General features: G+C 67.8%; 3 protein-coding genes across 4 annotated transcripts; 2 read left to right on the top strand and 1 right to left on the bottom strand.

The window, feature by feature from the left end:
* The first annotated feature begins 226 nt into the window (after window positions 1-226).
* Window positions 227-2926, top strand: LOC138814689 (BAI1-associated protein 3-like). The gene is made up of 10 exons (XM_070003846.1): window positions 227-305; window positions 395-463; window positions 552-631; window positions 773-881; window positions 1079-1150; window positions 1467-1547; window positions 1614-1734; window positions 1937-2060; window positions 2345-2550; window positions 2813-2926. The coding sequence occupies exons 2-10, from the start codon at window positions 395-397 to the stop codon at window positions 2914-2916; spliced, it is 966 nt and encodes a 321-aa protein (XP_069859947.1). The 5' UTR covers window positions 227-305; the 3' UTR covers window positions 2917-2926.
* Window positions 2927-3807: 881 nt separating this feature from the next.
* LOC138814687 (18S rRNA aminocarboxypropyltransferase-like) lies at window positions 3808-7010 on the bottom strand. 2 transcript variants are annotated; one of them, XM_070003843.1, is made up of 6 exons: window positions 6884-7010; window positions 6211-6427; window positions 5451-5644; window positions 4512-4688; window positions 4359-4422; window positions 3808-4066 (listed from the first exon to the last, which is right to left on the bottom strand). In XM_070003843.1, exons 1-6 carry the CDS (start codon window positions 6993-6995, stop codon window positions 3808-3810), a joined length of 1023 nt encoding a protein of 340 aa, XP_069859944.1. In that variant the 5' UTR covers window positions 6996-7010. The 2 variants fall into 2 exon arrangements, with proteins under 2 accessions (XP_069859944.1, XP_069859946.1); XM_070003845.1 differs by having other exon boundaries at window positions 6232-6427.
* A 112-nt stretch (window positions 7011-7122) lies between these two features.
* LOC138814690 (N-acetylglucosamine-1-phosphotransferase subunit gamma-like) lies at window positions 7123-14038 on the top strand. Its single transcript, XM_070003847.1, has 11 exons — window positions 7123-7226; window positions 8381-8438; window positions 8751-8818; window positions 12496-12550; window positions 12639-12722; window positions 12801-12894; window positions 12959-13073; window positions 13150-13232; window positions 13314-13442; window positions 13515-13596; window positions 13675-14038. The coding sequence occupies exons 1-11, from the start codon at window positions 7163-7165 to the stop codon at window positions 13773-13775; spliced, it is 933 nt and encodes a 310-aa protein (XP_069859948.1). The 5' UTR covers window positions 7123-7162; the 3' UTR covers window positions 13776-14038.
* Window positions 14039-14084: the final 46 nt, after the last annotated feature.

Genomic DNA, 14084 nt, shown 5'->3' with positions numbered 1-14084 from the left:
AGCGGGCGAGGTGGTGAGCCAGCCGGTGAGGGGGGCCCCGGGGAGGCTGGCGGGGCGGGCTGGCGGGCGGCACGCGCACGGCCCCGCCAGCTGCCTGGCTGCCCCTCCCCAGCTCTGCGTGGTGCTCAACAACGTGGAGGCGGTGCGCAGGGCTTCGGGGCAGGCTCTGCGGGGCCTGGCGTGGCCGGAAGGAGCCTCGGGGGTGGCGGGGGGCGCTGCCCCGGGCCCTGCTCGGCTGCACGCAGGCTCTGGACGAGGACCTGCAGCGGGAGGCCCGCACCGTGACGGCACACCTGACCTCCAAGGTGGGCGGCCGGGGGCTGGGGCGTGCTGGACCCGGGCACCGGCCGGTCCTGGTGGCCCACGCCCCTGAGCTAAGCGTGGCCCCCCTCAGATGGTGGCGGACATCCGGAAGTACGTGCAGCACATCAGCCTGTCCCCCGACTCCATTCAGAATGACGAGGTGAGCCCTGGGCTGGGGACGCGCCCGGAGAGGGGCGGGCTGGGCCATGGCGGGGCGGGGCTCAGCTGCCCTCATGCTCTGCCCGCAGGCCGTGGCTCCTCTCATGAAGTACCTGGACGAGAAGCTGGCCCGGCTGAGCGCCTCGCTGGTGAAAGAGAACCTGACTCGGTACGGAGCCGCTGGCAGGGCGGGCAGGTGCCCGGCGGGGCTGGTGCTCACAGGGGCTGGCGCTCACGGGCTGGCAGGGTGGGGCTGGCAGGGCGGGCAGGCGCCCCCAGTAGGACTGGCGCTCACGGCTGCGTCCCACAGGGTGCTGGAGGCGCTGTGGGAGCTGCTCCTGCAGGCGGTCCTGCAGGCCCTGGGTGCCAACAGTGACGTCTCCACCGACTTCTACGGGCGCTTCCACTTCACACTGGAGGTGAGCCCAGGAGTCCCTGGCACCCCCCCCCGGCCGCCCGGTCTCAGGTGCCAGCTTCCTCCCAGGCCTCCTGGGGTATCCGGGTATGAGAAGTGGCTTTGTCCTGGTTCTTGAGAGCAAGTATTGCTGTGGTCTCCGTGCCCCCGGCCAGCCAGGCCCTCTGACGTCCCTATGTCCCTCTCCTCTCCCCGCCACAGGCCCTGGTCAGTTTCTTCCACGCAGAGGGCCAGGGCCTGCCCCTGGAGAGCCTGAGGGACGGAAGCTACAAGGTAAGGGCCCCGCCCGCTCTGCCCGGCCCCGCCAGCTGGATGGGGCGGCGCAGGTGCACGCCCCTCCCCCCTCCCCGTCACCCATGGCTCCCGGCGGCGCAGGTGCACGCCCCTCCCCCCTCCCCGTCACCCATGGCTCCCGGCGGCGCAGGTGCACGCCCCTCCCCCCTCCCCGTCACCCATGGCTCCCGGCGGCGCAGGTGCACGCCCCTCCCCCCTCCCCGTCACCCATGGCTCCCGGCGGCGCAGGTGCACGCCCCTCCCCCCCCCCCCCCCCCCCCCCCCCCCGTCACCCATGGCTCCCGGCTCCCCGCAGAGGCTGGAGGAGGAGCTGCGGCTCCACAGGTGCTCCACCCGCGAGTGCATCGAGCAGTTCTACCTGGACAAGCTCAAGCAGGTGAGCAGCGGCGGCCGCGGGAGCGGGCGCCGGCCCGAGCGTCTCTGCTCACCGCCTCTTTCTCAGCGGTCTCTGGAGCAGAACCGGTTTGGCCGCCTGAGTGTCCGCTGCCACTACGAGGCGGCCGAGCAGCGGCTGGCGGTGGAGGTGCTGCACGCGGCCGACCTGCTCCCCCTGGACACCAACGGTGAGGCCTGGGGGGCGGCGGGGGGCGGGGGGCTGTACCCCGCAGGCCTGGGGGGCAGCGGGGGGCGGGGGGCTCCCGGCTGTACCCGCAGGCCTGGGGGAGCTCCCGGCTGTACCCCACAGGCCTGGAGGGGCTCACGGCTGTACCCGCAGGCCTGGGGGAACGGGGGGGGGGACGGGGGGCTCACGGCAGCACCCCGCAGGCCTGAGTGACCCCTTTGTGATTGTGGAGCTGGGCCCGCCACACCTCTTCCCGCTGGTCCGCAGCCAGAGGACGCAGGTGAAGACGCGGACGCTGCACCCGGTCTACGATGAGCTCTTCCACTTGTGAGTGCCCGGCCCCGTGCCCACGCGGCTGCGGCACACCCCTGACCGGCCGCCCGCAGCTCCGTGCCCCGCGCCCACTCGGCTGCAGCACACCCCTGACCGGGCGCCCGCAGCTCCGTGCCCCGCGCCCACGCGGCTGCGGCACACCCCTGACCGGGCGCCCGCAGCTCCGTGCCCCGCACCCATGCGGCAGCAGCACACCCCTGACCGGCCGCCCGCCCGCAGCTCCGTGCCCCGCGCCCACGCGGCAGCGGCACACCCCTGACCGGCCGCCCCGCCCGCAGCTCCGTGCCCGTGGAGGCCTGCCGGCGCCGCGGGGCCTGTGTGCTGTTCACCGTCATGGACCATGACTGGCTGTCCACCAACGACTTCGCCGGGGAGGCGGCCCTGAGCCTGAGCGGGGTCAGCGGGGTCCTGAGGCCTCAGGCCGGAGGGGGCGCGAGGGCCAGCCAGCCCGTCACCCTGCACCTGCGCCGGCCCCGGGCCCAGGGTGAGCAAGCACTGGGGGCCCTGCCCGCCGTGAGGCCAGGGTGTGTGTGTGTGTGTGTGTGCGCGTGTGCGCGCGCGCCGTGGGCCTGGCCCCGCCTCAGCCCCCCCCCCCCGTCTCCCCAGTGAGGTCTGCGCTGCGCATGCTGGAAGGCCGTGTGTGTGTGTGTGTGTGTGTGTGTGTGTGTGTGTGTGTGCGCGCGCGCGCGCCGTGGGCCTGGCCCCGCCTCAGCCCCCCCCTCCCCCTCCCCCCCCCGTCCCCCCAGTGAGGTCCGCGCTGCGCATGCTGGAAGGCCGGAACAACAAGGAGGCGCAGGAGTTTGTCAAGAAACTCAAGGATCTGGAGAAGTGCATGGAGGCTGACCCCTGAGCTCCCCGCGTCCCTCGGTGCCCCCCTGCATGCTGGCGTGGCTGTGACGTGCTGTGAACCCCTCGCACACCGCTCCAAGTGTGGGCAGCTCATGGGAGGCGAAAGGACACGAGCGGCGGCGCCCTGAATGGCGGCACCCTGTAATGGTGGCGCCCAGGAGACGCGCACCCTGAATGGCGGCACCCTGAATGGCGGCGCCCTGAATGGCGGCGCCCTGAATGGCGGCCCCCGGGAGACGCGCACCCTGAATGGCGGTGCCCTGAATGGCGGTGCCCGGGAGGCGTGCACCCTGAATGGCGGTGCCCTGAATGGCGGTGCCCGGGAGGCGTGCACCTGAATGGCGCTCGTGCCCACGCGCGCGGCACGGGGTCGAGAACAGCTCTCGAGGAAGTTCTACCCGGTCCCCCAGGTGAGACAGGAAGGCCAGGGCTCGGGTTTGGGTGACCAACTTTTAAGGAAAGTGGAGGTGTGAGTGCCCAGCCCGCCCCTCCCCCGACTCCGGAAGCGCGGCTCACAGGAGGCGGCAGGCCGCGCGTGCTCATCCCAGGCCCGTCCGGGGTCCCAGAGGCTGCGAGCAGGACAAGGAGCTTGGTGTCCCTCGGCTGCCCTCCGCACATGCGCATGCACCACAGCCCGTGCCCCCGGCGTGCACCCCGGCAGGCAGCGCTCCCGACCCTCCGCCCAGACTTGCGCCCGAGGCCCTTCCAAGGCCTGCGGCTTGCGGAGAGCCCGAGGCGGGCCTCAGCCGTGCCCCCGCGGCAGAGAGGGGCCCAGCCTTGTGGGCGCGGGCGGCTGCAGCGGGCTGGTGCTGCCAGGCCTGTCCACCCCATGTCCCACGGCCGTCGCTGGACTTCCACAGTCCTCTCCTCAACAATGTCGTGTCTGCAACCTTCAGTCTCTTTGCCGTTTCTTAATTCCTTTCCAAGCTGGGGCTGGGGCTCGGGCCCCAGGAGCCGCCGCAGCCGCCGCCTCCTCTTCCTCCCCCTCTTCCTCCTCCGCTGCGGCCTCCTCCTCCTCTTCCTCCTCCTCCTCATCCTCCTCCTCCTCCTCCTCCGCCTCCTCTGGGCAGCTGCCGCCGCCGCCGCCTCCATCCTCAGAGCCAGGCCCCTGATCCTCAGACTCCTCACTGTCACTTGTTTCCGTAGGCAGTCTGGAAGGGAGCGCGTGCGTGTCCCTCGTGGCGTCCTCCCTGCCCCGTCCATGGCCCTCCCCATGGCACTGACCTCAGAACCTTGCCTCCTGCACTGCGAGTCCCGCCCGGTTGTCTTAGGAGACCTCACCCCCTCCCTTCACCGCCCCCCCCCCCGCCCGGTTGTCTTAAGACCTCCATCCCCTCCCTTCACATCCCTCCCTCTCCCCCCTCCCCCCCCCGCCCCCTCCGCCAGAGGCCTGAGTCATGCTGGTGCTGTGCTATCACAAACCCCAAAGTCCCCAGGACCTACCGGGTGCTGGCCACAGGTCTGTTGGGGTTTGCAAACTCTCGACCTGAATCCACATCAAAGGGATCTGAATGGAGAGAGAGGACGGTGACCAAGAGAGCCAGGGCAGAGACACGTGCGTGCCCCAGAAGCTCCGGCCCATACCGCAGCCCTCACCGATTTCCTCCTCCGGGGGCCTGTCCTTCTCGCTGGCCAGGAAAGCCTGTTCTGCCTGCACTACCTCCTCCGGACCACTGCAGGCAGCGTACTTATCCAGGAGGTGGCGGTTCAGGTCCAAGAAGCCCTTGCCCCACTTAAACTTCTGCAGCAAAATGACACCAAGATCTGGAAAGCCTGCTGGTGCAGAGGCCAGGAGGCCAGGGTGTCAGCGTCTCTCTGGAGAGTACCCTGACCACCCTGCTGGTGCAGAGGCCAGGAGGCCAGGGTGTCAGCGTCTCTCTGGAGAGTACCCTGACCACCCTGCTGGTGCAGAGGCCAGGAGGCCAGGGTGTCAGCGTCTCTCTGGAGAGTACCCTGACCACCCTGCTGGTGCAGAGGCCAGGAGGCCAGGGTGTCAGCGTCTCTCTGGAGAGTACCCTGACCACCCTGCTGGTGCAGAGGCCAGGAGGCCAGGGTGTCAGCGTCTCTCTGGAGAGTACCCTGACCACCCTGCTGGCTGGTGCGGCCTCCCAGCAATTCCCCTCCCCCGGGGGTTCCTCTCTCATTCCAACTTCTGAGTCTCCATATGGGCCTCCAAGAAGTGCCTGAGGACAGCCGGGCGCCGGTGGCTCACGCCTGTCATCCCAGCTACTTGGGATGCTGAGATCTGAGGATCGCAGTTCAAAGCCAGCCGGGGCAGGAAAGTCTGTGAGACTCTTATCCCCAAGTAACCACCAGAAAACTGGAAGTGGAGCTGTAGCTCACAGTGGTAGCGCGCTCGCCTTGGGTGAAAAAGCTGTTCCACCTTTCTTCTATAAACTGAGACTTGGGGGCTTGGATTGAAACCATCCTGCCCGGTAGCCCCCTGAAATACTTCATACCCCTCCGGGGGCTGCGTGGGAAAAGCCAGGGGTGGAGGCACGGTGAGACCACCAGGCCAGGCCCCCCAGGACTCACCCACAATGCAGAAGGTGGCAGCAAAAGCCTCCACGCAGGAAAGCCTGCAGGGCCGGCCGTAGTTGACGGGGTTGGCAGCCACCAGGTAGGGCAGCAGCCGCGTGTGGCCACCCCGCATCTTCTCCAAGGGCGTCTCGTCCAGTCTGGCCCACGAGCAGTCTATAACAGCGATCCCAGACCGGGCCACCAGCTGCCTGCGGGACAGCGTCGGTGGACCCTGGGGTGCCCTGAGGGCGGGGTGCTGGGCGCCTGGCCTGACGGGTTCTAAGCCAGCCATTCCCCAGCCCTCACACCCCAGCGAAGGGCCCGTGGGGCGCCCGAGGCCGCGGCGGCCGGCCTGAAGGCAATGCTTCCTGGCTTGCTCATTCAAACAACGTGTACCCAAAGCCGTGCCCTAGGCCAGGCGCGCACCGGGCCTGCGGGGGAGTCCCGGGCAGGGACCCGGGTCCCGGGGGCGGGGACAGGGACCCGGGGGGCGGGGACACAGGGACAGGGACCCGGAGGGCGGGGACACAGGGACCCGGGGGGCGGGGACACAGGGACGGGGGACAGGGACCCGGGGGGCTGGGACACAGGGACTCGGGGGGCGGGGACACAGGGACGGGGGGACAGGGACCCGGGGGGTGGGGACACAGGGACAGGGACCCGGGGGGCGGGGACACAGGGACAGGGACCCGGGGGGCGGGGACACAGGGACCCGGGGGGCGGGGACAGGGACCCGGGGGGCGGGGACAGGGACCCGGGGGCCGGCCGCGCCTACCTGTCTGCTGGAGACACGCACTGCACGCCCGCGGGGCTGAGCACCAGGCCGCCGAACCTGTGGCCCAGGCGCAGGCCGCGCACCAGGCCCAGGCGGGCCAGCTTGCGGCCCGTGCAGCGCCGGGGGTCGCAGTGGCCCAGCTCCCACATGGCCAGCGGGCAGGGCAGCGCTGCCGGGCCCGGGCCGCCCGCGTCCACCGCCGCGGGCTCCACGCACCCTGCGCCGGGAAACGGGAGAGCGCCGGGGCCTCAGTGCGGGGCCGGGCCGACCCCCCGCCGGCCCCGCCCCTCCACACCTCCGGGCCCCGCCCCTCCACACCTCCGGGCCCCGCCCCTCCACACCTCCGGGCCCCGCCCACCCACACCTCCGGGCCCCGTCCCTCCACACCTCCGGGCCCCGCCCCTCCACACCTCTGGGGCCCCGCCCCTCCACACCTCTGGGGCCCGCCCCTCCACACCTCCGGGCCCCGCCCCTCCACACCTCCGGGCCCCGCCCCTCCACACCTCCGGGCCCCGCCCCTCCACACCTCCGGGCCCCGCCCCTCCATACCTCTGGGGCCCGCCCCTCCACACCTCCGGGCCCCGCCCCTCCACACCTCCGGGCCCCGCCCCTCCACACCTCCGGGCCTCGCCCCTCCCAGGCCCCGCCCCGGCCCGGGCCGGCCCCCGCTCACCGCGCAGCGCGGCGCCCACCTCCTCGGCGAGCGCCTCCAGGGAGCGGCCGGGCGGGCGCCGGGCGCGGGCGCCCTCGGCCCCAGGCCCGCGCGACGCCCTCCGGCGGCCCATGTCCCGGGCCGGGGACCCGGCCCCGCTCCTCAGCCCCGGCCGGCGGTGCGCGGACCGCTCCGCACGCGCAGGCACGCCGCCCCGGCTTCCGTCGCTCCGCGGACGCCACTTCCGGGTTCCACGCCCACGTGACCTGAGAGGAGGGCACGGGGTCGCGCGCCGGAGCGATGGCGGCGCGGCCAGCGCGCCTGCTGCTGCTGCTGCTGCTGCTGCTCGGGCTGGCGGCGCACGGTCGGTGGCTCGGCGCCCGCGTCCCCGCGTCCCGCACCCGCACCCCGCGTCTCACCGCCCCGCTCCCCCACCCCGCGCCCCGCTCCCCCACCCCGCGTCTCACCGCCCCGCTCCCCCACCCCGCGTCCCGCACCCCCACCCCGCGTCTCACCGCCCCGCTCCCCCACCCCGCGCCCCGCTCCCCCACCCCGCGTCCCGCACCCCCACCCCGCGTCCCGCACCCCCACCCCGCGTCCCGCACCCCCACCCCGCGTCCCGCACCCCCACCCCGCGTCCCGCACCCCCACCCCGCGTCCCGCACCCCCACCCCGCGTCTCACCGCTCCCCCACCCCGCGTCCCACCGCCCCGCTCCCCCACCCCGCGCCCCGCTCCCCCACCCCGCGTCCCGCTCCCCCACCCCGCGTCTCACCGCCCCGCTCCCCCACCCCGCGCCCCGCTCCCCCACCCCGCGTCTCACCGCCCCGCTCCCCCACCCCGCGTCCCGCACCCGCACCCCGCGTCTCACCGCCCCGCTCCCCCACCCCGCGTCCCGCTCCCCCACCCCGCGTCTCACCGCCCCGCTCCCCCACCCCGCGCCCCGCTCCCCCACCCCGCGTCTCACCGCCCCGCTCCCCCACCCCGCGTCCCGCACCCCCACCCCGCGTCTCACCGCCCCGCTCCCCCACCCCGCGCCCCGCTCCCCCACCCCGCGTCCCGCACCCCCACCCCGCGTCCCGCACCCCCACCCCGCGTCCCGCACCCCCACCCCGCGTCCCGCACCCCCACCCCGCGTCTCACCGCTCCCCCACCCCGCGTCCCACCGCCCCGCTCCCCCACCCCGCGTCCCACCGCCCCGCTCCCCCACCCCGCGTCTCACCGCCCCGCTCCCCCATCCCCGCGTCCCGCACCCCCACCCCGCACCCGCGTCTCACCGCCCCGCTCCCCCACCCCGCGTCCCGCTCCCCCACCCCGCGTCCCGCTCCCCCACCCCGCGTCTCACCGCTCCCGCACCCCGCGTCCCGCTCCCCCACCCCGCGTCTCACCGCCCCGCTCCCCCATCCCCGCGTCCCGCACCCCGCACCCCGCACCCGCGTCTCACCGCCCCGCGCCCCGCGCCCCACCCCGCACCCGCGTCTCACCCCGCACCCGCGTCTCACCGCCCCGCTCCCCGCAGGGCCCCTGCCGGCCGGAGCCGCGAAGATGAAGGTGGTGGAGGAGCCCAACACGTTCGGGTGAGCGGCGGGGCCCGGGGCGGGCGGGCGGTGGCCCGGGGCGGGACGGGGCGGGTGGGCGGTGGCCCGGGGCGGGACGGGGCGGGCGGGCGGTGGGCCCGGGCCGGCCGGAGGCTCAGGGCGGGACGGGGCGGGCGGGCGGTGGCCCGGGGCGGGCGGTGGGCCCGGGGCGGGCGGTGGGCCCGAGGCGGGACGGGGCGGGCGGGCGGTGGGCTCGGGCCGGCCGGAGGCTCAGGGCGGGACGGGGCGGGCGGGCGGTCCATGCGCGGCCCCAGCCGCCTGCCCGCAGGCCTGACCCGCCGTGTCCACCAGGCTGAACAACCCGTTCCTGCCCCAGACCAGCCGCCTCCAGCCCAAGAGGGAGCCGTCGCCCCTGTCCGGTGAGTTCCGGGCCCCACCCGGGCGCCTTGGACCAGGGGCCCCGAGGCCCCGCGTCAACACCCGAGAGGCCGTCAGCGCCTTTTTTTTTCTTTTTTCTTTTGTCGGTCGTGGGGCCTGAACTCTGGGCCTGGGCGCTGTCCCTCGTCTTCAACTCAAGGCGAGCGCTCTACCACTTGAGCCACACTTCTGACTTTTTTGCTTATGTGGTGCTGAGGAATCGAACCCAGGGCCTTATGTATGCGAGGCAAGCGCTCTACCACTGAGCCACCTTCCCAGGCCAGGTCAGCACTTTTTACCGCTGGCGTCTGAGGCGTTGCAGATGGGCTGGTGCACCCGGGACACTGCCCTGCCCCCAGAAGGAGAGCTAGGAGCATTCGGAAGGAGCCACGACTCGGTTTTGTCTAGGAGGGTGTATGCCCAGTGACTGGGAAGGGCTCTGCACAGGCTCACCTGTGGGCATGCACTGCCCAGGTGCCTGCATTGGCTTCACCTGTGGGTGGAGGGGGTCAGGCGTTCCTCCAGGTGTCGGCTGCTTGGGGTCTTGATTCTGCCACCTGTAAGGGAAGCAGCTTGGGCAGTTCCTATCCTGTACACCGTAACAGAATGAGTCAGTGCTACAAGAACTGATCACCGAGCTTCATCCTCAGCCTGTGTGTGTGTGTGTGTGTGAGTGTGTGGGTTGTGGGTCTTGAACTCTGGGCCTGGGCGCTGTCCCTCAGCTCTTCAGCTCAAGGCAAGCGCTCTACTTCTTGAGCCACAGTACCACTTCCAGTTTTCTGGTGGTTCATTGGAGGTAAGAGTCTCATGGACTTTCCTGCCCGGGCTGGCTTTGAACTGTGATCCTCAGATCTCAGCCTTCTGAGTAGCTAGGATGACAGGCTTGAGCCACCAGTGCCCAGCTTGGCCTCTTATTTTGAGACGAGTTCTTGCTACAAAGATCCTCCTGGTTCTGCCTCCCACCAGTGGGCAGGGTTGGTGGTGAAGAGTCCAGCGCCAAGTGTCGGGAGCAGAAGGACATCAAGACAGGTTGTAGCCGGGCTGTCTAGGAAGGCCAGTACACTTCCTCAGAAGAGCCGGCGCCCCCAAAGCTACAAGCACCTGGCCCAGCCTCCAACAGCAGGAGGATGGCCCAGGAGCAGCTGCCCCGTCCCTTCCCCACACTCCCGCTGGGGCCTGGCTGGCTGACCGTTCTGATGTGCACAGGATGCCCTCACCCCACGGTCGGAGGGCGTGGAACGTGAGCACGTAGCATGTGAAGTGCAGCTTTCTGAAAGTGTACTCTGTGTGTGTGTGTGCACGAGCGCACTATCCTGGGGCTTGAACTTGGCCTGGGCACTGTCTCTAAGGTTTTTTGCTTGAGGCTAACGCTCTATCACTTGAGCCATAGCTTCATTCCCAGCTTTTTTGGTAATAAATTGCCGGCTTCCTTGGTGTAGGTAGTTGGAGATACAAGTCTCACAGACATTGGTGCCAGGCTGGCAATTTATTCTTTGTCTCAGTTGAAATGGTTCATGCAGCCCCGCTCCATCCCATCGATGTGGTTTACCAAATGCTGTGAGTGTGGTGTATCAATACTGGTTGGCTTTGTGTTCAGGGAAAATTCCTCACTTGACCGAGTATTTTCCTTTCTACTTTTGAGTTTGGTTTGCTAAGATTTTTATTCAGAAGTGCTGGGGGTCAAGCCCTCTACCACTGACTACAGCCTCAGCTGCCCGCCCCCCCCATTTGTTTCTCTGGGATTTGAACCCTGGACCGTTGATCTTGCTAGGCAGGTTACCACTTGAGCCACACTTCAGCCCCATCCCCAGCCTTTTTTTTTTTTTTTTGGTCCTGGGGCTTGAACTCTGGTCCTGGGCGCTGTCCCTCAGCTCTTCAGCTCAAGGTGAGTGCTCTACCGCTTGAGCCACAGCGCCACTTCCAGTTTTCTAGTGGTTTATTGGAGATAGGAGTCTCAGACTTTCCTGCCCGAGCTGACTTTGAACTGTGATCTGCGGATCTCAGCCTCCTGAGTAGCTAGGATTACAGGCATGAGCCACAGGTGCCCGGCCCAGCCCTCATTTTTGAGCCTGGTTTATTAGTGTTGAGGATTTTGGTTGTGCTGGTACCAGGGCTTAAACCCAAAGCCTTGCACTTAGCTTTCTTGCTGGCAGTCGATGCTCTACCACTTAAGCCATGCTGTGTGTGTGCGCACACACACACACACACACACACACACACACACACACACGTGCTAGAACTTTCAACATGTGATCTACCACCTGAGCCACACCTACACTTAGAGCTTTTTGCTGGTTAACTAGAGATGCCTCACTGACTTTCCTTCCCCAGCTGGTTTCCAACTGTGATCCCCAGCCTCCTGAATAGCTGGGATTATAGGTGTGAGCCATCTTGTCTAGTTTGTTTAGGATTTTAGCATCCGTGTTCATGCAGTGTGTTGGTCAGTTTCCACGATGTCTCTGTTGGGCTGATAGCTGAGCTACATGGAGTGAGCTGGGTTGTGGTCTCTTCAAGTTTTGAAAGTATAAGAAGGGTTGGTATAAATGCTTTAGATGGTCAGCAGAATTTACTGGTGAAACTGGGCTTTTTCTTGGGAGGTTTCTTCCATTTTTTTTTTTTTTTTTGGGGTCCGGTTGTGGGGCCTGAACTCTGGGCCTGGGTGCTGTCCCTCAGCTCTTCAGCTCAAGGCTAGCGCTCTACCACTTGAGCCACAGCACCACTTCCGGCTTTTTTTTCCCCTGCTTATGTGGTGCTGAGGAATTGAACCCAGGGCCTCATGCATGCGAGGCAAGCACTCTGCCCCTGAGCCAACCTCCCAGACCTCTTTTTTTTTTCTTGGGTCCGGTCGTGGGGCCTGAACTCTGGGCCTGGGCGCTGTCCCTCAGCTCTTCAGCTCAAGGCAAGCACTCTACCACTTGAGCCACAGCGCCACTTCCGGCTTTTTTCTTATGTGGTGCTGAGGAATCGAACCCAGGGCCTCGAGCATGCAAGGCAAGTGCTCTACCACTGAGCCACCTTCCCAGCCACCTCTTTTTTTTTTTCTGTTGGTCATGGGGCCTGAACTCTGGGCCTGGGCGCTGTCCCTCAGCTCTTCAGCTCAAGGCTAGCGCTCTACCACTTGAGCCACAGCACCACTTCTGGCTTTTTTCTTATGTGTTGCTGAGGAATCGAACCCAGGGCCTCATGCATTACAAGGCAAGCGCTCTACCACTAAGCCACCTTCCCAGCCCGGTTTCTTCCATTTTTTTAGTTTTGTCTTGGGGGTTCTGATCCTGGGGCTTGAACTCTGGGGCTGGGTGCTGTGCATAAGCTTTCATGCTCTAAGCTGGCACTCTACCATCTGAGCTACTTTGGGTTTTTGCTTGATGGTTAACTAAAGATGATGACGGGCATGCGCACTGGCACCTGCTGCTCTTCTCCTGGGGCTTTGCCTCACTTCCTGTCATCTCCCCGGTTTTGCTGTGTGCGCCGGCCCCCACCGGCCCGGCCTGGCGGTGCTCTGGGCCATCACAAGGACTGGCCCTGGAGGTTGGGTCGGGCAGCGTCTCGTGGCTCCTGGGTTCCATGGGGACAGACATGGGCTTTGGGGGCCACTACCCTCCCAGGTGGCATGTCTCGGTCTGTGGCCCCTAGGCCTTGCAGCGTGTTGGCGTTTTCACAGTAGCGCTCTCCTCCCCAGGGCCTGCTCATCTCTTCAGGCTGTCTGGCAAGTGCTTCAGCCTGGTGGAGTCCACGTGAGTGTGGGTGGGGACAGGGAAGGGGGGCGGGGGGCGCGGCGGGGTGGCAGTGCCCAGGGGTGGCTCGATGCTCCCGTGTCCCCAGCTACAAGTATGAGTTCTGCCCATTTCACAACGTGACCCAACATGAGCAGACCTTCCGCTGGAACGCCTACAGCGGGATTCTAGGGTGAGTGGCGGGGGCGGGGTTCTGGGTGGGGGCGGGGCTCTGCTCTCCCGCCCCAGCTTGCTCTCCTGCCCATCCCAGCATCTGGCACGAGTGGGAGATCAGCAACAACACCTTCACCGGCATGTGGATGAGTGAGGGCGACTCGTGTCGCACCCGGAGCCGCCAGAGCAAGGTGAGGGCTGGGAGAGGCCGGGGGAGGGCCTGGACCCACGCCCGTTCTGAAGCCTCCTCCCCAGGTGGAGCTCACCTGTGGAGAGAGCAACCGGCTGGCCCACGTGTCGGAGCCCAGCACCTGTGTCTACGCCCTGACCTTTGAGACGCCCTTGGTCTGCCACCCGCATTCATTGCTAGGTGAGACGGGGCAGGGCAGGGCAGGGCAGGGCAGGGCAGGGCAGTTGGGGCTCCTCTAACCCGCCCCTGTCCCCAGTGTACCCGACCCTGCCCGAGGCGCTGCAGCGGCGCTGGGACAAGCTGGCGCAGGACCTGGCTGACGAGCTCATCACCTCCCAGGTGAGCCTGTGCCCACCTGGGGGAAGCCGGGACCCGCACGCCCTGCCCCTGCCCCTGCTCCCGTGCCACGTCCACCTCTAGGGCTACAAGAAGCTGCTGAGGGCGCTGTTTGAGGATGCTGGCTACATGACGGCCCTGGGAGGAAACTCGCCTGCCCGGGAGGGGGCGCCAAAGGCCGTGGGGCTGGAGAGTCTGGAAACGTGCAGGAAGGTAGGGCGTCAGGACAGCCGGCCACGGAGGCCTGACCTGCCGCGCCACGCTGACCTACCACTCCCACTCTAGGCCCACTCGGAGCTGACCGAGGAGATCCAGAGGCTCACCTCGCTGCTCAGCCAGCATGGCATCCCCTTCTCAAAGCCCACAGGTTGGTGTTGGGGCCCCGGGCATTTGGGGATGCAGTGCTATGGGGCAAATCCCAACTTGCTCCCTGGGGTTTTGGCAGAACCATCTCGTTTGGAACAGCACCTGGGCCAGGGGCTCCCCACTCACGGGCTCTCAGAGCAGCTGAGAGGTGACCCTGGGCTGCGTGGCAACGCCCTGTGACCCTGAGCAACGTGGAGGAGGAGGAGGAGGAGGAGGAGGAGGAGGAGGAGGAGGAGGAGGAGGAGGAGGAGGGCCAGGCAGGCCAGCGGGCCGAAACCGCCTCTGCGCCAGACAGTGCGTCCCTCAACGCGAGCACAAAGGAGACCTGCACAGTAAAGACGGAGAGGTTTAATTTGAAGTCCCATACTGATAAAAATAATTCCATGAGTTCTGTAAACCATTGCGAAAATGCTATAGTGTAAAAAATTTAAACAAAACGTTAACAGCTGACCACACGTAAGTGATTATGCAGTATAAACACGCCTTGGA

Source organism: Dipodomys merriami, unplaced genomic scaffold (assembly GCF_024711535.1).
Source record: "Dipodomys merriami isolate MVZ:Mamm:240054 unplaced genomic scaffold, mDipMer1.0.p SCAF_60, whole genome shotgun sequence".
Taxonomy (NCBI): domain Eukaryota; kingdom Metazoa; phylum Chordata; class Mammalia; order Rodentia; family Heteromyidae; genus Dipodomys; species Dipodomys merriami.
This window is presented reverse-complemented; position numbering and strand designations above follow the sequence as displayed.